At 34.7% G+C, this 27786-nt stretch overlaps 2 protein-coding genes across 5 annotated transcripts; one reads left to right on the top strand and one right to left on the bottom strand.

Moving 5' to 3' along the window:
• The first annotated feature begins 8275 nt into the window (after positions 1-8275).
• On the top strand, positions 8276-12041 carry LOC142622228 (uncharacterized). The gene is made up of 2 exons (XM_075795670.1): positions 8276-10965; positions 11456-12041. Exons 1-2 carry the CDS (start codon positions 8415-8417, stop codon positions 11770-11772), a joined length of 2868 nt encoding a protein of 955 aa, XP_075651785.1. The 5' UTR covers positions 8276-8414; the 3' UTR covers positions 11773-12041.
• Positions 12042-15808: 3767 nt separating this feature from the next.
• On the bottom strand, positions 15809-23478 carry LOC142614629 (phosphatidylinositol N-acetylglucosaminyltransferase subunit A). Of its 4 annotated transcripts, none has more exons than XM_075787196.1 (9): positions 23339-23478; positions 20967-21103; positions 20049-20621; positions 19051-19205; positions 17869-17959; positions 17611-17727; positions 17256-17359; positions 16315-16405; positions 15809-16230 (listed from the first exon to the last, which is right to left on the bottom strand). In XM_075787196.1, the coding sequence occupies exons 2-9, from the start codon at positions 21084-21086 to the stop codon at positions 16174-16176; spliced, it is 1308 nt and encodes a 435-aa protein (XP_075643311.1). In that variant the 5' UTR covers positions 21087-21103; positions 23339-23478; the 3' UTR covers positions 15809-16173. The 4 variants fall into 4 exon arrangements, with proteins under 4 accessions (XP_075643311.1, XP_075643303.1, XP_075643325.1 ...); XM_075787188.1 differs by having other exon boundaries at positions 17611-17717; positions 17838-17959; XM_075787210.1 differs by lacking the exons at positions 15809-16230; positions 16315-16405; positions 17256-17359 and adding an exon at positions 17366-17505.
• Between the last annotated feature and the right edge of the window lie 4308 nt (positions 23479-27786).

Raw genomic sequence — 27786 nt, forward strand, 5'->3', positions numbered from 1 at the left:
TTAGATCTCACAAGAACATCTTCAAAGTCTCTCAGATCTGTGAAAATGTAGTTAAGGTTTTTTTTTTTTATACCTAGTAGTGTTGGACTGAAATCCTAAACGTTTTCGCGAGCTTGAGCCTAATTTAAATTCTGCAGAAAAATCATGTCTGCGATTATCGATCGGTCGAGTCTGATTTTCAATCGTCAAACTCTCAGAAATTGAATTCTCATTTCTGCAGTTTGAATGTTCTTGTATTCTGACTTGTAACACCTTGAGCATTGTCTAATCAAACCTATAGACTTAGAAACCTATAGACTTAGAAATTTATATCTAGACAACTTTGTGCTCACAGTTTACCAATTGTTCTAAAGTTTTAAAAGCTAACATAACCATTTTGAGTGAATACCCCCCATGAAATTTTCATTGATCTCTTGTTCTTTTAACAACTAAATGAATCCTCACCTCTTAGGGTTTGTAAAGAACACCGCTTTATTGCTAAGTTGTTTAACTTCGTCATTCGTTTGAACTTATCTGAAGTCAGAAAGAACTTGTTTCCAGTATGTAAAATGTTGTGTATGAAGACTGCCATGTCAAGCTCTAATGTTGTTTTTAGCGTAGTCTTATCAAGATGTTCATTCCCTACTGATCAAAGTAAAGTATTTTTTTTCATATTCTCACCAGAAGAAACAATGTTAGCCTTCCCTCGCTTAGATATGACTGTTTATAGTTTTAGCCCTTTCTTTCCATTAGGTTCGACTGTATGGAATATCTGCTTTTGGTGAGTGGAGAATTTTTCCCCACCCAAGCACTGGCATCTTTTGTTCTTAATGGCCTTTGTAGTACTACAAGATTAACATAATAGAAAAGGAAGTCAATTACCTAGAGAATAACAAAGAAAACGACTTGTTAATGGGGAGGGAAACCAGTTTCCTCTTATTATACACTGTTGCTAATATTAATGCACTAATCTCATTATTAGTATTTTGGGGAATCAACAGGCCTGGTCCTGTAAAATCATATTGATCAGCGTCTATTTCAATTTGCATAAAGAAGATACTATGTTTTTACAAACTCATTCCCTTTTAGTTTAATGAATATTTTGACAATAGATTTGGGCATATGGCTGGCCTATTACATGTTTAGACTCATACAGTACATATTTTTGGTTCAGAATTCTTGAACTTACGTATTCTGTATGTCTGATACAGTGATACTTGTAAGTATGACAGAAATTCATTCCTGGACTCGTAGAATACTTAAGTTCTAAATAAATGTTAAGAGCAATTTGATGTTTCCATCCTGACATGCATGCATTTGGTGATGCCTCATTTCACCAGTTTCTCAATTCAATGATTTGGGAGTGGAGATATTATGTTGTTAATGACACTGATTAAGTTGCATTAAATTTTGTTTAATCTTTAAAGATTAAAGATTATGAATCAAAGATCTTGACCCTGCATTTGCTACCTTGGTTTTGTCATTTTTGGTGCTTGAAGCAAAAACAAAAACAGTAATCTGAAAGTATTTTTTAGAAGTGAAAGAAATGAAGAGGGTCCCTTACTTCAATCACTTTGCTAACTCACTCCTTCCTTTAATCACTTTACTAACTCCACCCACTCTTCTGCATGATTGATGTCTTTGTTTGTAGAATGTATATCCATTGTGTTTCATTAGTTTCTGCACCACCAATATTTTGACTACATGTTTCACACCTCTTTATTTATATGGCCCTGGAAGTGAAAAGGTCCAATTTTGCCTACATTTTCTCCATAGCAGCACCTAATTTAAGGTTTTCAAGGGTCTTTTTTTATTTTCTAAGGGGTGCCCACATGTTAAAAATATAAATTAAAAAAAAAAAAAGTAAAAGAAGGATAGAAAGTAAAATAGAGATGCTTTACTACTTTTCTTTTTTTTTCTTTTTTTGTGGTGACTTCTTATATAATTTTTGTGGTACTTTTTCTTATGATTAAACTAAAAGATATCAAATCGAACATAAGCTCCTACTCTTTTGACTCTATATGGGAATCCAATTCTTAAGTGAATTCTTCTTTTCTTTTTTCCTAAAAAGATGTGTTCCTCTCTGTCTTGTGCCCATGGACGCACGGTTGGTGCGGTGTCTTTTTCAAACCGTGTCTTAGGGAAATTTCTTTCAGAATTCTTTTGTACTTTTTTTTCTTCATAATCCCTTGACTGCTCAGAATAAGGCAAGTAAAATTCATAAAAAAAAAAGAATAAGGCAAGTAAACAGACAGTAGAACCATTGTCTACTCAAAGTGCTATCTTCACAAAAGAGCATGTTGAAATAGTTAGCGAGCTCTTTGCGTGAAGTTCAACCAATTGGTGGCTTTTTAATAGTACCAAGTATAAGTCTAGTCATTATATTTTCCACAACTTTTAACAATCCTTGAGGCAGCAAATTGTAAATGATAGACAATAAAGTAATGTCGGACTGTCGGTAATAAACCTGGATAAGAACCAATAACAAGTTGACAACTTTAATAATTGAGAAGTTTATCTTATAGAAAAAACATTTGTAAAATTTATAATGAGAAATATAGTGTATATTGCTTTTTTAAAACGGTGGAGAGACTCCTAAGTGTATCTAGTTGTAATGATAATCACACGTGGGGTTTGGTCCATTTAGAATTCTACTTTTGTTTTAACCCGAACGGTATACCCAAAAAAATAAGAAGCTATCCACTTCATAACTGCTTTAGAATAACAGGCATTTTTTTTTCTTTCTATGGAAATAAGAGACATTTTAATAAAGAGGTAATTAGGAAAAAAAAAATAGAAGGGTTTATTACACACTACTTATTACACATAACATACACCCGTTAGTATTTGAATATCTCAGTTCAGTTTTATGATTCTTTGAATGGTCCAATCTTTAACACATTGACATTAGCTAATAAACCACATGGTTAAATTTAATTACCCTTGAAGAAGATAACACTATTGATTTTGCATGGATCAATATAATAACCATGTATTTAGGTTAAAAGCCTAAGGAATTTATTACTAGAAATACTTGTGGTTGTCCTTGAGACTTTGACCAAATATATAACCTTTAAATTCAAGCATGCAGAAATTGTGTTTCAAGAATATGTTACCTTCTTACATAAAGTGGGTTCCACGGGCATGGATACAACCCCTATGTGAGAGGATAGTTTCATATATCCATTCCACCATTATGTATCAAGAATATGTAACTACCTTCTCATATGAGGTGGATACCACAAGCATGGTATGAAGTATGAACCCCTATGTGAGAGGATGATTTCATAGATCCATTGCATTATATACACTCTCTCGCATGAAAAGGGGCTTATTAGTCTCCCATGTTTCAACATGGCATCTGTTGAGGTGCAATTGCAAAGCACAACAATTTGTATTGTTGAAAATAAGGTTGCATGTGGAATTAAAATTTAAAGTCAACTTATATTACTATTTAACTTATTTTTTCTACTATTTGATTTATTTATGGTACTATTCATAGATGATAAATCCCACTGCACATTTTGGTAGTATTCATAGGTTTTACTGTACTATTTTTTAACTAAATAAGTTATTCTCAAACAGACCCTAAATACTATCGTGGAAAAAGTGTCTATTTCTTCTAAACTTACCCTCAATTTTTAATATAAAACCCAACTTTACCCTTTTAATTTCAACACATCTCACATTTGCCACACGTTAACTCCTCTGTACTGTCAAGGGACAGAACACGCCCAGTGATATTAAAAAAGTTAAATAAAACAAAAATAATAATAATAATACCAATAATAATTTATTTATTTATTTTATTATTGTTATTATATTTAACAAGAAGGTGAAACCATAAGTTTTATTTCATTTTTAATAAGAAGGTGAAATGAGAAGTATAATTATATATATTTTTAACCTTTATGATAATTTACATATCAAACGTTACTTTTATAAGTGATAGTCAAATATTCATTTTTTTAATTAAAAAAACATTTTTTGACCGCTTTTATCAAATACTATGCTTTTTATTAAAAAATAAAATTAAAAAAAAAACTAATTTCATACCATATTTTTTAAAACCGCTACTTTTTCAAAAAAAAACTATTTTCAAAAAGCTGAAATAAATTCACCCTTAGTCAATAAAAATATATATAATTATTATTATTCTTTAAAAAAAAAATTTAAACCTGCATAAAAGGAAGTTTATGTGAATTTAGTTGTTCAATTGTACCACCGCACACCCTTGGTGTAATGGTCACTCTACAAGTATAAGTGTTTGTCGGGTGTGAAAACAAGGGCCGGAGTTCAAGTTTTCAGGAGGGAGTTTCACATATTTATATACTTAGATTAGACTAGAGTAAAATTCTATCCTGTCCCAAAAAAAAAATTTGTTCAATTGTGCCAAGCATGAATGATATAACGATACATGAATTTTGCCACGCAAGTGCAATAAAATTGTCACGGGAGAACATTGAAGAATTGCGGTCCCTCTCGTGATGATGAGTACCAATATATTAATTACCTTGTTGTACACTTGTACCCCTTTTTTTTTTGCATACATGCAATCAATGATAGATTTTTGGACCAGCAACTTCACAGCTCAATGAAAGCAAAGGACGATAAATTGAATTACCGAGGACAAAGCTTCTTGCGTCCATTGTGTGTTTTTTTTTTTTTTTTTTTTTAACGAGAAGGGTAGGAACACAATTTTTGTACCTAAGCCCAAATGAAAAAATGGAGTAAGCCCAAAAAATCTAATATAATAAATTTGTAGAGAGTGAACTAAAAAATTAGGTTTTAATGAACTTAGACAATAATTATAGTGAGTACATATGGTAATAGAATAAAGATGAACTGATTTTCTCTAAAGGAAATCGTTCTCGGACACAATCCGAAGAGGTTGATTCTTATATTTATTTCTTTTGGGACTGATTACAAGTATTGTTCTTGACTCTACAGTATTTTTCTCTTTTTCTCTCCGATCCCTTTCCTCAGGGTCCTCTTTCTACTTTATACTACCTTCGCCCTTTTATCTCTACCCTCCACGTGTAAATCAGATTGCTGGTGTGATTCTTATTCCATCAGCACTTTCCTGAAATCTTTGGGAGTAGCTGTAAGGCTGAAAACCACTATTCAAGTATCACTTCCTCATTAATGCAGCTAGAGAGTTAGTTACAGAGCATTCAATGCGGTGGCAACAGCTTTCTCTTAGATATTTCATAACTTTGTTTTGCCCTGTGCTCTCGTGATGTATGTCCTTATCAATAGAATTTCCTAAAACGTTACTTTTGGATGGCAGACCGTACCTTCTGATCTCTGCTTTACTCAGCCGATGAAGCATCCCTCCTCGGACCCCTTCTCAGATCATCACAACCAGACCATTTTCTTTATTAATCAATGCCTACTTCAATAACAATGTTTACCCATCCTCGAACCATTAAGCGTCATCGAACTGAGCCCCTAGCCCAATATATACTACTAGGCCTATCATCCCTACAAGAAGATATTAGTATTTTTATTTAATCCAATAAAAAAATCAACCTTTTCTTCATGAAATAATTGGAATATGCTCAAAAATCAAAAGAGTCATCAATTACACAACTTCAGCTAACAATATAGTAAATATATTTATTAATTATTCTTTCAATTTATATTTAAAAGTATAATACATATGTAAGAAAATTCAATACACTTCTAATAATACTCCAAAAGAGTATTTTTGAGAATTATAAATAAAAAAATTTAAAAAAAAAACCCCGAGTATCTTGAGAGCATGTTTTCCGAGTAAAACTCAAAAGGAGTATTTTGACTTCTAGAATAAATTTGACACTTGTTATTTACTCTCCTTTATACTATTTAAACTTTTATTGACCCAGATATAAACAGCTAGGCAAGAACAACCTGGTTCAATTTTGACACTTTCACAAACAAATGCACTTTGTATCTCTTAGATTATAAACTTTTGTATTAGCAACGAATCTATAACAGTACACCCAAAAGGATATGTTTTGTGCCAATGGCAAATGCAAAGGATAATCAGTGCAGTACTATAACTTTATGTATGAACGAGAATAGCGAGATAAATAAGTGTGCGTTTGTGATACACTTTTTAAAAAGTTATAAGCTAGAAGAACTATTGTATTGAATATTGTAGAGTATAAACTATAAACACCAATCAAACAACTTATGGACATGCCATGCTATGTACAAAAAACCAAAAATTATATACCAGAAAAAGAAAAAAGCAGAGTATAAACACTACTAATCAATCAAATGCCCCACGTAATTTGATCGTTGATTGCACGCTTTTATTATAAATAAAAAAGAGCATTACATTCTGCAAAATAAAGTCATTAAAAAACCTGAATTTGTAACGAGAGGTTGATCATATAATAAGGGACCCAATAGATCCTTATTCAATCCAAATATTCATGCTAAAGGCATCCCATTTGATCATTTTTCATTAGAAAATGTTAAGACAACTCGCTACACGCTGAATCGTGAGTAATAGAATTATAGTGATAAATCGTTTTCGTTTTCTTTTTCTTTTTTTTTTTCTTTTTTTCTTTCTTTGCTAACATTAAACTGTGCCTGGGAGTTTGTACCAGGGTACAAAGAAAGAGGAATGAGTGGCAACTGGCAAACTTCACAGATGTCAAGAAAGGGTAAACCTTTTATGTCCTTCAGGAGCACAAAAGTGTAAGCTGATCATAAATCAAGAAAAAAGGCAACTACTTTTATCACAACCCGTTGTCCTTTTCCATCTTTATTTCCCTGCACCTACTACTGTCATTTCAAAAGCTTGTATTAGTGAATCCAAGTAAAGACTTATCCTTGTCCATATATGCTGTGACATACATTATAATACCTGGGCCAATACACCCCCTCTCCTATCATTATCTTCCTCCTTATTATTCAATCAGTTTTGACTAGGTCTAGGATCACATTATATGTTACCATAATTTATTGAAATGGTCAACTATAATTAATTAAACAATCATTTACTTTTTTCATTTTCTTCATTCATAATCAACCCTCTTAGGACTTTGGTACAAAAATCCATCCCTAAACTCATCAGATCAATAGCCGTATACTAACCATTCATATATGCTGCATTTTCTTTTTTCTTTTTTCCTTTTCACTCTCTGCAAATTATTTTACTTCATATGTTCAATCTTTTATTTGCTGCAAACTGTAATAATTTTGGGTACACAAAACCAGTTTAAAACAATATGTAAGATAATATGTTAAAATCCTAATTTATCTTGACCATTACATTACTGCCTTTGGATATAGTTTTGTACATCAAGTTTGTTTACTGATTTTTTTTTAAAGTATAGTTATATTTATAAAATATAAAAAAAGTTTCAAAATGTTATACATAAATTTAAAAATAAAACTCTTTTGCCAAATAAACGTGGTATATTTTTTTAATGGTCCAATTAACAAATGTTGAAATGTATTGGCTAAATTAAATAATATAAAAAAAAAATTCATTACAATCGATTGATCAGCTTTTTCTAAAAACTCGCACAACATTTAATTAAAAGATATTGGTTTATTAACTTTACAATCAATCAGCTCTTTCTTTAACACGTGCAATCAGGATCGTAATGCCATTCCTCCTCAAGTAAAATCTAGCTGTTTTCTAAAATCATGTAAAAGGGACCTAAATAGGAGCATTCCTTTTCACTAGCAAGGAAACAACAAAAAGGATGATTATATATTATAGCCGTTTAGACTAAGTTGCCACGATATTACCAAACTTTTTTCAGTGGTGGTGACACAATTATGCCATAATATTCCCTTCACGTTCTTTATCCCCATGCATTATAATGCACAATGATCACCAAAATAATTGACATGGAAAAGAAAATTGGTAACAATAGAATAATTTTTCCACACAAGCTATGGTAATATCTGAATAACAAATTAATGTCCATCATTTTCAATTCTTATATGCCTTTCTTACATGATAAACCACTCTATCTTACTTAAAATTCAGTTCAATCTGTCCAACCAAAATAGGGCAATAGACCATGCAAGACACTTTTTATCATTTTATTTTTATAAAAGCTAAAACCTGGATATTGATGATTTTGTTTCGAGTCCCACAGTGTCCAGGCACCAATTCAAAGTTAGTTTATTGGATACTCTAGTAAGAAAAAGATGCTCTTATTAGATACATATAAGCTTTATTCCCTAGTGGCCAACACCATCCAAATATACAAACACACAAAGGTCCCCTCTTGTTCCCAAAGGTAAACCAATAATATTCTCATATCAATCTCCCTCCTTTTAAGCACAGTTGCTTCCTTTCACTAGTCCCAATGAATTTCTTTTGCCCTAAAAAAACAAATTCTACATATCTTATTATAAACTGACACGGTTTTCTTTCTGGGGTACCTTCATTTGTCCATCTTTCTCATGCACTGCGAGTTCCAATGGAGATTTTCCGGTGCTTGTCTTACAAGCTTTTCCTTTCTTTGATGTTCATCTTAGTGGTCTCAGCCATTGATCCCTACTCAGAGGCACTTCTGGGTTTAAAATCTGAGCTTGTAGATGATTATCACAGTTTGAGTGACTGGCTTGTGCCTCCTGGAAAGAATGCACCTGGAGAAGTATCTGCATGTTCTTGGTCTGGCATCACTTGCAACAGCAACAAAACCATTGTTATTGGTTTAGACCTGTCAATGAAGAATCTTTCTGGTGTAATGACTGGGAAGCAACTCGGTGTCTTCACTGAGCTTGTTGATCTCAACCTCAGCTTCAATTCTTTCTCTGGGCAGCTTCCTGTAGAGATTTTCAATCTTTCCAATCTAAACGTCTTAGATATCAGCAGAAACAATTTTTCTGGCCACTTTCCTGGTGGGATATCTGGTCTAAAGAACCTGTTTGTGTTTGATGCCTTCAGCAACAGTTTTTCAGGGCCATTGCCTGTTGAAGTTTCACAGCTTGACTCTCTCAAAGTTCTTAACTTTGCTGGGAGTTACTTCAATGGACCAATCCCATCAGAATATGGATCTTTCAAGAGCCTTGAGTTTCTTCACCTAGGAGGAAATTTCCTCAGTGATAACATACCACCAGAACTGGGTAAACTCAAAACAGTGACCCATATGGAGATTGGCTACAACACTTACCAAGGAAGTATTCCATGGCAATTGGGAAACATGAGTGAACTTCAGTATCTTGATATTGCTGGTGCAAATCTCTCCGGCCCAATACCAGAGCAACTCTCCAACCTCACCAAGCTGGAATCACTTTTTCTCTTCAGAAACCAGCTCACTGGATCGATACCATGGGAGTTCAGCAGAATCATGGCTCTCACAAACTTGGATCTTTCCGATAACCAAATTTCAGGGCCTATACCTGAGAGCTTTGTAGAGTTGAAGAACCTGAGACTGCTCAGTCTTATGTACAATGAGATGAATGGAAGTGTCCCCGAAAGCATTGCAAAACTTCCATCACTGGAAACTCTTCTTATATGGAACAATTTCTTCTCTGGTTCACTTCCACAGAGCTTAGGCAGAAACTCAAAAATCAAGTGGGTGGATGTTTCCACAAACAATTTCATTGGCAGCATTCCACCTGATATATGTTCGGGAGGTATGCTATATAAGTTGATCTTGTTTTCCAATAATTTTTCGGGAAGTCTTTCACCATCTCTCTCAAATTGTTCTTCACTTGTTCGTCTTAGACTTGAAGACAATTCATTCTCAGGTGAGGTTCCTTTCAAATTCAGCCATCTTTCTGATATCACATATGTGGACTTGTCAAGGAACAAGTTGACAGGTGGGATTCCCACAGATATATCCCAAGCTGCCAATCTTCAGTACTTTAACATCTCTAACAATCCAGAATTAGAAGGCATGATCCCTGCAGAGACATGGTCTTTGCCACCTCTTCAAAACTTCTCAGCATCCTCTTGTAGTATCTCAGGCAATCTTCCTCAATTCCAGTCCTGCAAATCCATTTCTGTAATTGAATTGAGCATGAACAATTTGTCAGGAATTGTCCCAAAAAGTGTTTCTAATTGCCAGGCTATTGAGAGGATGGATTTGGCAAACAATAATTTGTCAGGTCATATACCTGAAGAGCTTGCAAGTCTTCCTGCTCTTAGTGTGTTGGACCTATCACACAATAGTTTCAACGGTCCAATACCTGTAAAGTTTGGTAGTTCTTCAAGTTTACTAGTATTGAATGTGTCTTTCAATGATATCTCTGGTTCCATTCCCTCAGAAAATTCATTTAGATTAATGGGTAGCACTGCATTTGTTGGAAATCCTCGGCTATGTGGAGCACCTCTGCGACCATGTTCTGGTTCAATATTGGGAAGCAAAGGCACAGAGAAGCTAAGATGGGTCCTGGTACTGTGTGCAGCGGTGGTCATGTTAATTGTAGCATCAATTCTTGGGGTAATTTACTTCCAAAGAGGATTTAAAGGCCAATGGAAGATGGTCTCGTTTAATGGAATCCCTCGATTCACTGCCAAGGATGTTTTGAAGAGCCTCAGTTCTACAGAATCAGCAGAACCTGTACAAGCACCATCAGCTTCAGTTTGTAAGGCAGTCCTGCCTACAGGTATAACAGTTCTGGTGAAGAAAATTGAATGGGAAGCCAAGAGAATAGGGGTCATGTCAGAATTTATAACAAGCTTGGGAAATTCAAGGCACAAGAATTTGATTAGATTGTTGGGATTTTGCTATAACAAGCATTTGGCTTATCTTTTGTATGATTACTTGCCTAATGGGAATTTAGCTGAGAAAATAAGAATGAAGATGGACTGGGGAACCAAATACAAAATTATAGTTGGGATTGCAAAAGGACTTTGCTTCCTTCACCATGACTGTTATCCAGCAATTCCTCATGGAGATCTGAAGTCAAGTAACATAGTGTTTGATGAAAACATGGAACCCCATTTGGCAGAATTTGGCTTCAGGTATCTGGTACAGTTGAATAAAGGTTTATATTCAGCAGCTTCCAAGAAGGAAACAGGTATGAATAACTGTATATGTTTTATATTCTTTCATGTAGTCTATGTTAGCTGTTATGAGGATTCTTGTCTTTCAACAGCTTACTCACTTATGTCAAACAAACAAATTAAAGCTTTCATCAAACATTCCAAGATTAGCGAAGTTGAGAGAATGTCTGAACAAGCTGTACATATACTTTATAAGCTTTTAAAAAATCACTATAGGTCCAACCAAGAAAGTTATTGCTTGTTTAGTCAGAGAATAAATATTCCTTGGCAATCTTAGCAGACAATCAGGAATAGCATATTAGCACTACTATTTTGAAAGAGAGCATCAAAATTCAAAACCAGTCTATTTTGCCGACAGAGACAATGAAAGACATTTGGAAGGGACAATATTCCCACAGCTTGACATCTTTTTGCACCTCAGCCTTTATTGATTCTACTTATTTGCAGTCTCTATTCAAAGAACTAGAAGCAGTCCTTTAAGGTTTGTTTCTTATCTTTGGACAGGTGAATTCAACAATGCCATAAAAGAGGAGCTTTACACGGACGTTTACAACTTCGGAGAGATCATTCTGGAAATTTTAACTAATGGCAAGTTGACAAATGCAGGAGCAAGCATTCACAACAAGCCAAAGGAGGTTCTTTTAAAAGACATTTACAATGAGAATGAAGTTGATTGTAAAACCTCTTTGCAAGAGGAGGTAAAATTGGTTCTTGATGTTGCTTTCATCTGCACTAGAAGTAGGGCATCTGATCGGCCATCCATAGAAGATGCACTCAAGTTTTTATCTGGGTTGAAGCCACAAGATAATAACAGAACTTAAGCAGAAGGGCTCCAAGTTATAATTTCAATTACACATTTCCATATATTATTGGACATAACAGATATAAAGAATAGTTAGATGATAAGAGTGCCTGTCTGTAGTTAATCTGGTCTATAGCTTGCTTTATCATAATTATTAGAACTGTTTTGCACTATAAAAGTGGCACTGCTGTATAATAGTGACCTATGAAGTTGTGTACCCTTCACCCCCATCTTGAGGGGTGGTGGTGGACTATATATATGTATACATATCTGTTCAACTTTTCAATATCTGCTTTTGTTTTTCATTTTATGCTGGGCCGTATTATCTCTGCTAGTTACTTATAGGCCATACATTCTCTGTCAGAGGTCCATTTCGAAAGACAAGATGAAACTTCATTATTCCCAGGACAAACAAGCAAATTAGAGTATTTATGAAAAGTTCTTAGGGTTATAGGGATACTTGATAGGGTTTTAGACTTTAGTAAATTACAAAAAGTCTATTAAAATTTAAAAGAAAACAGCAATATCAGATCAGAAAAACTCTAGTACTATATAGCATTACTGTTAAAAGCTTATTTTTAGGTACAAAATTTTAAAGTTCACACTTTTTTTTTCTAGATGCAGTTGTACTGTAATAATCATTTTAAGTAAAATAATCTAATTAAAATAGTGTAAGATGATCAAAGTTGTTTTTAACATTGTAAACAGAACAGAAATTAGGTGCCACTGTGGAAACTCATAATACGTGAAAAATTGAAGTTATTAATGTGGAAAATGGAGTAACACATCTTACCTACCAAAGATGTGCTACAAACTAATTAGAATATCCTCAACAGATGTGTGCACTTTTTGTGGGTGTCCTTATGAAACTGCACTGCATATCTTGATCAAATGCCCTTTTACCATCTATGTCTGGGCAAACTTGTTATTGCCAATTGAACTGGAGAATCTCCTTGTTTCATCCATTAAATCATTGATCATTGGGTTAAGATGCCCAGCTGAATTCTTCAAGTTAGAGGTGGAGGAGGCAGGTCAGTTTACTTTAATTCAGTGTACTGCTATGTGATCTCCTCTGGATGAACAGAAACAAGATGATTTTTTTAAGGGTTTAGAGCTGGCCAGATCTATCAAAGCAAACGGAACTTCCAAGATTGTTGGAAAGCATGGTTGTCATCCAAAGCCTCAGAAGCTCTTCGGAAGTGGCATCCTCCACCTGCACTGCAGGCTGGTTAAAATTAAACTTTGATGCAACTGTTAGGGAATCAGAGGTCATGCTGGGAGCCTGGGAGTCATTTGCAAAGATAAAGAAGGTTTAATTAAGAAAAGCTTGGACAAAAAGAGAATATCCAGGGAATGCACTAAGGGGAGAAGCTACGGCTGCCCTTTTTGCCGCGATCTGTGATCAGTCCCTATTCCCAGCAAATATCATAACTGAAGGGGATGCTGCCAATGTTCTTCTACTGTTGGAAATTTTAACTACTCTATTTCAATTGTAATAAGGGAAGCTAATGTATTATGTATCTCTCCATAAACATTAATCTCAATTCTCACCCTGTGGTTTTCTTGTAACAAAACTGGTCCTCTCACCATCTCAGATTCTCAGACACCCCTAGCTGTGTGTTAGGGGGGTTGAGAGGGTTGGGGACAAGCTCTTCTTTCTTCTTTCCTTCGCTTTGGTCTTGTTATTAAACAGTGCATGCTTATTTTCCCCCCTGAAACAATTTGATGAATTTCTAAAATCCTATGGCTGCTCTTAACCAGTACTTGATTGCAAATTCTAGTTAACTCAATTGCTAACATCTCTTTAAATTTGAATTTCGCCTTCACTAGAAAGAAAAAGTCATAGATTTCAAATCTATCAAAAACTATTACTTGGTTTAGTCAGTGCCTGCAGGGCTACTGGGCTAGCAAATAGAACTTCCTTCCCGAAGACAAAAACACAGTCCTGAAAATTCATATTGTTCTGTACCAGAATTATCCATACTAAAACCAATTCATTTGGAACAAGCAGTAAGTTTCAGGTTTTGCCACAAACACACATTAACAACAGTATCAAAATTGCTTCTTTTTTTCTCAACAAAATTTCATGAATATGGAACAACAATACATAATGGACAACACAAAACTAATCATAAAATTTCTACCAACCAAAACTAAAAATTACAATTACAAGACTTGCTCAAATTCTAAACCATACCAAATCTCAAAGCAAGAGCATTTACAACACCATCAAAGCTATCAAACTTATCACTCACCAAATCAACTTTGACACCCAAACTCTCAGCCCCAGCAGCCGTAACAGGCCCATGGGCCGCCACAACCAAATCAGGACACGTTTTCCTCACTATCTCCCAATCCCAACCAACCATTTCCCTCAAACTCTTCAACAGCCCATCCACCTCAGCAGTGCTCGTGAACACCACCGCACCCAATTCCCCTCTCTCGCACTTCTCCACCAGCTCCTTCCCACACTTGCGCCCCTTCCACCGTGTCTCGTACGCGCTCACCCTCACTGGATCCCACCCCTTCTCCTCCAGCTCCCTAACGAAATTCGGCACCACCGCCGGCTCGTCGAGCCCCACCACGGTTGGGACCAGACACAGGACCCTCCTTCCGAGCCCTAGCCCTAGCGCGTGGACTAAACCGCTCGGGGTCGCGATTGGAGGGACTAAGACTCTGATTCGGCTAAAGTTTTGGCAAAACTTGGCGATGAAGGAATCGTCGTTGACGATGAGTTCCGAGTCTTTGCCGAGAGCGGCGAGGATGAAGGTGTGGCCGTGTGGGGATAGGAGGGGTTCGGTGAAGCCGGCTATGGCGGTTGAGAGGGATGTGATGGCGGCGCGTGAGGTGAAGGCGATGGCGGAGAAGGATTCGAGGGTTGGAGAGGGAGAGAGGTAGGGTTTGAGGGAGTGTGGGGTTGGGTGGGTGACTAGTGTGGGGCACCACAGGGGATTGAAGCCCTTGAGGGTGAGCAAGTGAGATAGACGCGCCGCGTAGTTTGGTGGCGTTGTGAAAGCCACGGTGGGCTTGGAGCAAGTGGTGGCGGTGGTGGGGGATAGTGGGCCCGGCAAAGGATACGTTGGATTTTGCATGGTCATCATTTCTTTGGTCACGTCAATTCATTCATTCATCTAACGCAGAATAATATATACCAGCCTTCTTCTTTTTCCTTTTTTTTTTTTTTTTTATTCAATTCTATACACTATTAATTTAGAAATATTAGCTTTTTTTTTAATAAAAAAATAATTTAAATATTGATTACATTGACCAATTAAAAGAAGTATTGTTATCTTTTTCAAAGATAATTAATTCAATGTAATTGAGTATTTGAATTCAATTGAAAAGGATAAATTATGCACAAAGGTAAATTACCTAAGTAATTCAAATGAGTAAACTATTTAATAGTTTACTTTCCTTTACTACAGAACAGAGTTTCAAATCTCTATCACCCATTAATATTAAGAAAAACAGTACACTACTAAAATGAACCGAGCTTTGCTAAAAACAAATATTTAAATCTCTCTCACCCATTTATATTAGGCAAAAAACCCTTTTACACACACGTAGTAGATTCACACGCTACCAAAATAAACTGAGCTCGTGGAATGAACCGAAATAGATAAAAAATTATCAAAGTAAACCAAAATAAATTAAAGTGGATCAAATAAACCAAATGGACCGCGTTGGCAGAAATAAATGTAATGAACCAAAATACCACTCAGATAGCTCAACAGGACCACAATAATAATAAATATTCGATTTAAGCTTTTAGATATTATATAAATAAAAAGATTTCTTTTATTTTCTTATATATATCTATATATATATATATATATATAATTTGATCAGAGAAATTAAATTATGGATACCTCTATTAAAAACATCTTGAGATGCCAATTGTGCCATACTCATCTGCCTTAATTTTTACTTTTAACTCTCTTTTTTCGTAATTATTCATACGTGTGAAGATATTCACTTGAAATATGGTTGGATGGTAGAATTTCTTTCGTTTGCCTATAAAATTTATTTTCGTATGGATTTGAGAGAGGGAATGTACAAATTAAGAAATGCAACATTTTAAATTAGCGTTACTGGATCAAACTATCCGATCCACTTACAACTTGGTGCTGTCACTAGATCAAACTAATATCTAGGTTTGCCTCAATGCCCAACTTGCATCATGGCCATTTTGATTTACAGTTGGACCTAGTGGTGACTCGAGAGCCTTGTAGCTCTGTTTGATGAATGAGGAAAATTGCCCTATTTTATAATCACAATTACATATTGTACATTACATACAGGCATGTGTGTATGTAAAAATATTCTCGAAAAATGTATACATGTAAAGGAACCGAACACTTGGAAATAATCATCTCAAACTGTGGTCCTTGTTGAAGGCTTGGCAGTCCTGTGATATCCCTTAGTCTTCATCATGGGATAGAACAATATCAGGTACCACCTCAATATCCTCTGCAGGCTATAATGGAATGTGAATGGAAGATGAGTGCCACACAGAAAACAAGATAATGCAGAAATCGCAAAAGGATAAAAGAACCGCTACCTTCCATAGTTGCAATAGTCGCCATAACAAAAAATCAATGATCATAACCAAGCAAAACAGCTTGCCTGCCCAAGCTCCACATGCGAGGTACCTGATAAACAAATTAAGCCCATCAGCAACCCTTGAAATTGCCTTAATGCTAAGTAATTTCCCTCAGTTTTTCACACATCTAGACCTAAACAAAACTACAAAATTTTAAGTTCTACACCCCCAATAGACAAAAATGGGGGGAAAAACTATTGAACAAATTATTTTATAAAATTTTTGAATCAAGTATGTCGTGTTGTATTAGTACAAGAAGCATCATGGCTGTTGGTAGCCAATTTAACCAATATTGATGGTACCAGACAAACAATCTTAATTTAAATTTTATGTTCACCTAATGAAGATTTGTTTTTCATTTGCACAGGTAATCATAATAATTGATGATTGATACTGTGTACAACAAATTTATTTTAGTGGTACTTGCTTGACAGCCATTCTAGAAGACTATTAGAGCATCCACAGCAGTGGAGTTAAAAATTTAGCAATTTAGCTCCATCAAAAGTTACTTTATCTATTTTACCTACACACATGCTGCAGCAGTGGATCTATTTTAGCTTTCAACACAATAAAATAATATAAACATCACAATAAAATAATATAAACATCACAATAAAATAATATATCTACCACAATAAAATAATACATCTCACTACAATAAAAACACCACAATAAAAATGTAATGTGAACACAAAATAAAAAATTAATTTTTTTTTAGCTCTCATGAACAGTGCACATCTATCTATAGATGTGCACTGTAGCAATGAGCTAAAAAAATATAGATTTAGCTCCACTGCTGCATGCTTCTTTTTGGTATTTTGGTGGAGCTAAAATAGCTATATAGCTATTTAGCTCCACTGCTGTAAGTGCTCTTAAAACGTAAACTTTTAATATCATACCGTGACAGCCGTTCTAGAAGACTTTGATTAGAGCACTTCAGAGCACGGTCATACACAATCTCTGTCCTTTTTGCAACATCATGCCAATCATAGAGCTTCTTCATCTATCAACAAATAATGAAACAAGAGGACCAGATTGGCCACAGTACAAGTAATTAAATATTTATAAAGCCATGAGCCTTGTAGCTCAACTAGTTGGCACCTCCGGATGTTTCCACTGAAGATGTCTAAGGTTCAAATCCCCCCTCCCCTGTTGTAATTATTGAATTATCCAAATATATATTCGTAAAAACTTTTTTTTTTTGGTAAGTGTATATTCGTAAAAACTAAAATATATTTTCAAGAAAGCACTCACGCGATTGTGCATATCTTGGGGGTCAATCATAGGAAGTATAGATATTGCCTTCTTGATTGCTTGTACCATATCAGTAGGATCTGGCTCCGCAAGAACAATCATGTCATCTGGCAGAACCTATTAGGATAGAAGGGGTTAGCTAAACTAATATATTACTTTAAAAAAAAATCTGGAAACTCATCTATTCCAACAAAGATGTAAAATTTACAAGAGACTATTATATCAACCAGGTACAGAAGAAACATCACATATACATGCCTCTGGGACACCTCCTACGCGTGTACTGACTGTTAACAATCCACAACTAGCAGCTTCTAATATGGCTATGCAAAAAGCTTCTGTTAACGAACTGCCAAAAGGGCACAAATCAGATCAGACAAATAGAAGACAAATATTTTTTTTTTGGCTACAATAAAAGTAATGCCAATTTTATTACAACTGCAATACTGCAGATTTACATATTATGCATGCTAAACAGAGTAAGTATTATTCATGTTTCAGGACCTTCAATAGTTTTTGTGGCTCATCTCAAGATTGGCAGTTCACAATCACCTTAAAGTTGAACCTGAGGAAAAATTAAAGAGAACCTCATCATAAATCTAACAACCCAAGGCATAGCTGAAGGTGTGTCTTGTGTCACTATTGCTTTCTGTTTAGCAAGAATTATCTATATCATGCCCTCTTTTGCCTATCTCTGTGCGCGCGTGTTTTATCTGAAATGAATTAATCTTCTACGGCCTTCTTTATGGAGTCTTTTTATAAGAAATTAATTTATTGAAAAAAAAAAAAGAACAAAAAGGGGAGCAATCTTAGTACAGGTGCAAGAGAAATAAATGACAGCACTTTGAAGGGAAAACTGTGGAAATCCTTGTCATGGTTGAAAATTTGAGCATGTGATGCAGGAAAACCACATCAGCATGCCTTTCAGTCCTAGGCATCAATTTTAATTTCTTTTAATGGTGCCTCAAGACCAACATTGTACGAGTCATTAGGTAGTTGCTGTTGCTCTCTTATACTTGCTTTTCATTTAGGCCTTCTTGTCACCTAATTTTCTTAATCTCAAAAGTATAAAAACTATTTGAAATAAATTAGGCAACTTCAAAAGATATATTTCAAAAGTATAAAAACAATTGTAGAATGTAGACTACTTCAAAAGAAAGCAAACAAAAAAAATTGTAGAATGTAAACCATAAGAAAGCAACATTGTACAACTCGTATACAATTGTAAGATGAACAAATATTCTTCAGTTTTACCAGCAAAATAAATTACCAAATTCATAATTGGTTACATCTAATTGTAAGATGAACAGATATTTTGAATTTTTCCAACAGCCAAACTTTCAAGTAAGTTCATCTAGATACCAAATGAAAGTAAACTACTTATCCACACAATTGAAATGAAGTACAGTAATTGGAATAAGATCTTCCACGAATACCTACCTATTTAAGAAAATATGGCCAGAAATTAAGACAGACCGTACTCGAGCATGCGGTACAGCACCCAACATTTCTACTCGATCTTGAAGAGAATGCTTCTCCCTCATCTCTTCCAACCGTACCCGCTTAGGTCCATCTCCTCCAACAATGAAACGAACCTTAAAATACAGTTCAAATAAAAATAAGCGGCGATCTCTTCTCATTTTTACCCAAAAAAAGTTAATTAAATCCTAATCCCATACACCCCCACCAAACAACAGGGTGAGCCCTTAATATCTATAAATTATTTAGAAAAATATAAATAAATAAATAAAAAGCCATGATGTTATGTATTCAACTATCCTGCCTCAAATCTTTTTGACATAAGGATTTCCTTATAACAAGGACTGAAACTCCCCTTAGATTCAAAAGAAAGTACAACAGGATTCAAAAGGAATAGCTAATTCATGCTATTCAATCACAAAATTCTTTGAAATTCATAGTTAGACCTCTGAATTAAAAGCATCAGTGTATATATATAACTGAAAGTTTATATTTGAAATATAGAACATCACAAACCATGTACACAGGAAGTGTACAAGGGATGCTAGAAACATCATCTAACGCATCAGTATACATTGTGCTGTTGTCATATTCTATTTGAAGGAATGAAGTGAATGATTCTAACACCAGCGCCAACACCTCTGGTTTTTTTCCTTTATTTTTTCTCCTGTGGGAGAGAAAGGTCAAGCAACTGCATAGTAGAAGAGGCATATCAAAGAATCACCTCTTTTTTCCTTTAGGGATTTGAAGGGGGAGGGGGGTGTGACTTTCATGGCTGGGTTGGCTTACATTGAAGCCTCCAAAGCATTGTAGTCATATATATAACTTTAGCCATTTAGGTGAACGTAGAATCAGGCAATCGTTCATGTTACTGCCTTATCAAGGAAGAAAATAAAATGAAGTATAAATGCCAACAATCATGAAATGAACCAAATATAAAATAATGTCTTTTAACTCACGTTAGGGTACATACGGCATACTTCGGGAATGACTTCAACCAGCAGATCCGCACCCTTCCGATAAACCAATCTACTTATCACAACAATAACAATTTCATTACCACTGGGTCGCTCTGCAGCAGGCTTGAACATAGCCGTGTCAACAGCATTAGGTATAACATAAACCTTTTCTGGTGGCAGTCCTGAACGTAGCACAGTGTTTTCTTTGCTTGTGTGAGAAACACAAATGGCCTGACTTACATCTGCTAAAGTAAACTGCAATACCTTATTCATGTGGATGCTTCCCACATCAGCAAAACCATAGAGTGAATGATCAGTAAATACCACCTTGTACCCCATAGTGCGGGCATGCATCAGAGCTTCATGACAAAGAGTTGAGAAGGCTTGATGTCCATGAACCAATGATATTTGTTCTCGAATAAGGATAGTCCTTATAATAGGAAGTGTCCCGTAGAAGGTTGGTAATGTATTCTGCATAAGAAATGGTTTCCATGGCACATAGTAGACTTTCAGACCACCTGTCATATATCTCACTCCAGAACGATTTCCATAGGCATGAGTCATAACCACCACCTGAACAATGAAATAAAAAAAAGTTTTTTTCATCAAGGACAACTAAAACTCAATGCAGCAGCTATTCAGTAGACAGCAGGCTCTTGACATCACAATTGATTTCCAAGAAAGTAAAATTAAAATAAAAAGAGAGAGAGAAAGGAAATGGTAAGGAGATAGAAAGAAAAATAATAATAATAAAATGGACAATTTAAATTTTCTTTTAGTTGTCAAAAAAACTATTTAAAATGTCCTTCCCAATCAAACAGAATAGACCCTTTGTAAAATTTCTTCCTCATTGCCTCTAGCAATGCTCAAATGAAATAGCAAGGAGTTGAACCTCTAAAGCAGATAACAAACTCTAACCTTGTGACCAAGCTTTATTAGGCATTGTGACAGTAAATAGATGTGATTCTCCACACCACCAAAGTTGGGATAGAAAAAATCAGAGACCATCAGAATCCTTTGCCTTTTTGAGTCACCCATTATGTCATCTCAATCATCTGCAACAAAGATAATCTTCTATTTATGAGATAGATATTATTTATTCAAGATGTAATAGCTTGATGAGAAAGTTAAAAACTACCAGCAAATCACATCATCAAAAGAGTAGAGGAAGAGCTATGATAAGCGTGTCAACTAGTAGGGAACTTTTTATATTATGTCTCAGGTTATTTCTAGTAAAATTATAATAAATATATATATAAATCCAAGGCAATCTTCTAGCGGAGAAAAGAAGAAGGTGAAATTGTGAAAACAGTGAGAGAGAGAGAGAGATTGCTTTCATGACTATAAAGGAAATTGTTACGGGGGGAATTCGCAGTTTCTTTATCGAATCTAAGTTAATCCAATTGGTATTAGAGGGGGGAAGTTTTTTTGTCTTACGGACTTTTAAATATGGCAAACATTTCATGAGATCTGTGTTTATGGGCAAGAAAGCAGCACAGTGGTTGATGTCTAAAATTGAGATTATTGTCGTTGAAGATAATGCCAAACAATTTTTCATGTTTTGGGATGGTGATACATGAATACCAAAATGCAAATATAAATTTCAAATTACAAATAAGATAAACGGAAGACAGAAGGATTTTATTTTTTATCCAGCAGTTGAGACGCTGAATGTAGTGTACTATTGCTTTTTTTTTTTAAAGAAAAATGTAGGGACACTCCTTTGCTCAGACTGCAAAAACTAGAGCAGCAGAGCAGCCATGGAATCCCTCCAAATAGTTTTGGTAATGTGTGCCTATCGCACTATCATATCATGATAGTGCGCCATGCCCATGATAAACCTCTACCGCGGAAATACCATGCCACCCCTTCCTCAAGAGGGAAGCACTCGGCCTATTCCAAAGAGTGGGTCGCAGTTTTGAGGCTGGTCTGGTCAGGTGCTGAGACTTGAAAGATTGTCAAAATGAGACTGCATATGCTAGTACTGCTACAATGTCACATGCTCGAAAGAAAAGTTTGCAATTCCTTGTCCATTGGAAGAATATTTTGGTATTAGTCTATTCCAACATACCATTTCAGATTTACAGCTAAATATACCTTAAGTCTTCATCACGTCTAATTTCATAACTAAATTAAATCCATGTTAAAAGCATGATTTGAACTGCAAGATATGTCTTCATGGTAAAATATGTCTCATGCTTCTCTTCCTTACTCTTTCTGGTTCTATGCTGTTCAGACAGCTATTTTTCTCGCTATTTTTCTCATTAATCTTCATCCCACGTCTGTACTTCAGTCTCATTCTCCTTGGTCTAAGTTGTATCACTCTAAATCAACCCTTTCTCAACTTAAAGTCTTTGCTTGTGCCTGTTATCCATATCTTAGACCTGACACTTCTCACAAACTTGAACCCAGAACCAAGGAATGCACTTTTATAGGCTATTCTGTTCAATCCAAAGGTTATTTGTGTCATGGCAGATCCACTCAAACCATTTATACCTCCAGACATGTCTTGCTCAATGAAAGTTTATTTCCTTTTGCTTCTCCCAATACATCTCATACTTCCCCTTCTGTTCCTCCTGCTTCTTCTTCTTCCATTGATCCTTTACAGCTGTCAAACTTACTACATCGTCATTCTACCAATGCTCATTCTCTTCTAGGAACTGTCCCAACCTCCACATCTCCTCACTCTACTCCTATTTCTTCTCTAGACCCACTTCCTAATTCCGTCGCTCTTCCCTCCTCTACTGTCCCATATTCTGTTCCTCCTTCAGAAGTCTTACCAACTACTCAGTCTCAACCTCCACTTCCTGTTGTCAATGTGCATCCTATGCAAACCAGGCCCAACCATGGTATTACCAAACCTAAGCTGTGTTACCAGGCCACCATTGATTATCCCAAAACAGAACCACCAAATTTCAAAGTGGCTTCTAATTTCTAAACATCCTCAGTGGTGTCAAGCTAACAACCATGAATCAATCAATAGCTTAGCCTAATGGGACCAAATTTCAAATACCAAATCAGGAAAATATAAATTTAGGATGAATCAATAGCTCAAATTGCTCACAGAAATAATATCAAATCAAAGTATCAAACTCACATATTCTAAGAAGAACAAGAAAACAAAATTGACAAGATAAACCCCATCTCATATTCTAAGAAGAAAAAGAAACCCAAAAAAAAAAAAAAATACATCAAGTTGACAAGCATGAATCAATAGGTCAGGGGCCATTACTCAACGCTCAACAGCTCAATCAATCAGAAGCCATTAGAAAGAATGAGAATGAAATTACCTGCCATATCAACAAGAAATCGACCCCTGCGGCGGCGATGGGTGAGCTCGGAAGTCGAGGGAGAGAGAGAAATGTGACCTGAGAGAGTGGTGTGGGAAACAAAAATGGTGATTAAAACGAAACAACGGACTCGGTGTCTTTGGTATAAAAAATAAATAAATAAAATAAACTTTTTTTTTTGAGAAAATAAATAAAAGAAACATAGATATACAGTTTTTTTACTTTTTTTTTAATCTATTACCTAAAAAAATAATAAATAAAATTGTATGTAAGTCACTTCCGCTCAAATATTAAGGCCTTGTTTGGTTGGTAAGGTTTTTATCCCTCGTTATTCAATTCTCATCACTCATCTTTTACTTTTGCTAGAGCCCACGCCATTTCTGCTTGTTTGGCTTTGTTTTGCTTTCTCACTTTCCATCACCCGTAACTCAAAAAAATGATCTAAGGTGAGTGAAATTGAAAACAAGTTTTAATAGTTTTCAGATCATGAGTTATGAGATTTCGTAGCAATGTTGTAATTTTTTAGAGCAAAATGGGTCCCACCGATAAGTCTAGTCACATCAAATTCTAGAGAAATAATGATCACCAACGGTCACGTGCACTGTTCACCTTCAACTTTACTACTTTTCCTTTGTTACTTTCATTCAGTTTCATTCTTTCTTCACTTTCACTCCTAGTTCTTCGTTCTTGTTTTCGAAAGGTGAGAAAAAAGTCTTCTGATAGAGCTCTCTGTTCTTGCCAAAGTTGGGTCCTAAACCTCAAAACTCATCAACTAAACCTCCACCCCCCACTATCCGCCACTCAACCACTACCCCTACTAACATCCATGGTCTTCGGTCATCATTCTCCATTATCACTGATTTTTTGTAGTACCTACTAATATCCCTGGTCTTTGATCGCCATTCTCCATTAACGCTGATTTTTTCGTAATATTTTTAGTAATACAATTAAACACTTGAATTTTTTATTTATAAATATTTTAATCTGAAGTAATTTTATAATTATAAATTATGATTTGTATGTCATTCTATAATTTTAAAGAAACCTCTATAAAGTTTGCAGTGTGCTATTACTTAATAAATAATTATTTTTGTTATAGGAAAAAAAAACAACTCAAGAGAATATGAAGATATTTGAAGATGATAAAATTTAGGTAGACGGACTCGTTCAATAAAACTTGAAATAGACGACGGTACTGGAATAATGGATGATCAAATCATAAGGAGAAGGTGACAGATGAATGCGCCGGACGGAGAATATATAAAACGGATTGATCCTCCATATTGGACGAATTCTAGCTAAACGGACACAAGGGCAATGGATATCAAGGCATCTACATGGCTTAAGTGATCACACTAGTACTATTTGTAGGGTCTTCTTCTTCTTTGTTGTACAAGTCTTGTCTAAGAGCGTGCAAGGACCGTATAGCTTACTAATGATTTTTCGGCACCATCAATATTGAAATTGAATACATTAGTGATCATCTTTGATTTGCGGCCTAAGAAAGTTTTTAAAATTGATTAAAGTGGCACTGTGTCAGTTTTCTTAGAAAAGTAAATCTTCAAAAAGTAGATTTTAATAACCAAATCACCAAACTGGAAATGAAATACTTCTGCCACGAAAATCAAGTTTTTAATAATAATAAAAAACGTATAAAAATCAAAAACCAAGCATTTGTTTAATATTATTAAATTAAGATTTTATTTTCTTGATAAAATATATGGAAGTAAGTAGGAGACAGCTTTTTTTTTTTTTTTTCCTTGTTAAGATATATGGGAAAATGTCTTAAAAAAACTGACAGTGGTGTATATCTAAAAAGTCTAACCCTTTAATATACTGAACAAGTTTTACAACAAGAATAACGTTGATAGCATATAAAGAGAAGAAAATGAATGTTGCCAATTGGAATTTTCTAAGGAGACTGAAAGAGTTCGTGGCTAATGGTGAGAGCTCAAGTGCTCGACCATGACTACCTCATCGCAGTGACCTCATAAGTGGTTACGGTCATAAAAGATTCATTGTCTAACCAAACGCAACTCTGATGTCCAAAAATAAGTCAAGCTGAAAGACCATGTCATTAATGTATATCAAGCTTAGCAAACAAAGGGGGAAAAAGATAAAATATTTACTATATTTACTTGTAGTAAAACACTTTCCATATGGAATAATAGTTACAATATAAAGAAATACAAGGAGACTTTTGCCCTTATTTTGTAAAAATAATAGCAATATGTCCCAATTTTGAAACTATTTAGGTTCATATCCCTGTTTTGAAACATAATTTTAACAAAATTAAATTTGGTATAAAACCCAATATCCTCAAAATTGAGTTATATGTAAATTTTTAATTGAAACTCGACTTTAGCAAAGTCAAGTTTTACTTACATTTTTTTTTAAAATTAATTGGCAAAATATGCATATAACTCGACATTGCTAATGTCGAGTTTCAAAATAAGGACACGAGCCTAAATAGTTTCAAAACAGGGACATATTGTTATTTTTGCAAAATAAGGGCAAAGACCCAATATCCCAAAAAAAAATACATGTAATTGCTCGGGCAATCAGGCAATTGCATTTACTCATAACTACCTTACACCAAAACAATTACACGCAGTTGCAAAGCAACAAAGAGGTGGAGGTGAGAAGCAAATGAGTGAGGAAATACCAAAATGCCAAAAAGTAAAACTGACTGTGACCAAAGAGATAGAAAGTGTGGTGGGAGGGTTTTTTTTTTTTTTTTAATGGCTCGTACGGCATGTATAATTGCCTTGGTCCATTTAAACCTGAACTTTATGGTGTGGGACCACTAAAGTTGCTTAGGGCTATCCATATGGGCACAACATTTTTAATCTGAAACATCACGACTCGAATCACAACCCTCAGATTTGCAATGATGATGGTTCAAGAGACTCCTACCATTAGGCAGCCACCATTCGTGGTTGGAGAAAGGGTTAATTATATATAGATATTCTATATGGAATAATAACCATTTGAAGCTAATACATGAAAAACTCTCAAATGCCCATTACACAAGGTCCTAGATGCTTTTTTAATTATATATAAAATGGGGAAAAGCTTAACCATTAAGCCATATAACAAAGCTTCTTGGAGAGGCATTGTACATATCTTCTTCATGAAGATTTTCAAAGTTGCTTAAGGCTTCTAGAAAAAAGAATGGTTTTTCTTTTTAGCCTTTTTTACACATTCTTTGTGAGTGCCCTTTTGGGCCTTTTCTTTTATAAATTTTTTTATTGGTGGAATAAGCTTGGAGTTTTGGGAATAGCTTATCTAGTTTTTTTATAATATTCATTTACTAAAAGTGTGCTAAAGTATACTTGTACTTTGAATTATTTTGAAAAATAATAAGAAAATACTGGAAAAAGTGAGGTTTTAAAAAACTGTATATAAAAACCAAAGAAAGTTAAAAAACTAAAAGTTGATACTAAACACACTCCTAGTGTCCATGTGGGAATAGTTTATTTAGTTTTTTGCTAAAATTTTGTTGCTGCAAGTGTATTAAAGTATACTTGTACCTTGAGAATAATTTGAAAAAAATAGAAAAAGTGAGGAAAAGTGAGGTTTTAAATGTTGCATATAAAAACTGTACATAAAAGTTAAAAACTAAAACTAATGCCAAACAGACTCTAGTATCATTCCATTAAACTTAGGGCTTGTTTGGTTGGTTAGTTCTAACCAACATTTTCACATTTTAAACAACCTTATACACATTTCAACATACTTTTTCACCCACACGTATATCAAAAACACCTAAACAACATTACTCAAACTAACCTACCAAACAGACTCTTAATACTCTAGCTCGGTTTGGTTCCAATTCTCATTTGAGGAAAGGTTTCCATTTTCTTAGAGGAAACTAGTTTTTTCTATTAGATCTGTAGACCCTTTACCCTTTGGCCTCACAGGAATCAAGTTGTCTTATAATTTCAATGGCTAACAATAACCTTCATAAATTGTGTTTAAACAAAGTTTTAGGGTCCGTTTGGTTGGAATGATGAAAAAGTGGGATGATAGAAAATGAAGAGAGGATGAAAAAGTGAGATAATAGAAAAAAATTTAGTGTCCCTTATTTGTGTTTGGCCGGAAGGGTAGAAAAGTGGATAAATGAAAAACTTTTTTGTTTGGTTGAAAATAAAGTTTGTATAAATTTACCATCATGTCCCTATTAAATTAAACAAAAAGTAACACATTATATTTATAAAAAATAATGTATAGATGGACACTCCTGTAAAAAAAAAAAAAAAAAAAAATAGCGTAAGAAATTAACCCAAAACTGTTTTCTAAAAAAAACAAAAACAAAAACCAACCAAAATTAATGAGAAAATAAACATATGAGCAAACCCCCCCCCCCTTCCACAAAGAAGAAGAAGAAGAAAGCTACACATCTAGCAAAAAAATCAAAGAAAAAATAAACCAACACGTTAGTACCA

The sequence above is a fragment of the Castanea sativa genome, chromosome 1, assembly GCF_040712315.1.
Source record: "Castanea sativa cultivar Marrone di Chiusa Pesio chromosome 1, ASM4071231v1".
Classification (NCBI taxonomy): Eukaryota; Viridiplantae; Streptophyta; class Magnoliopsida; order Fagales; family Fagaceae; genus Castanea; species Castanea sativa.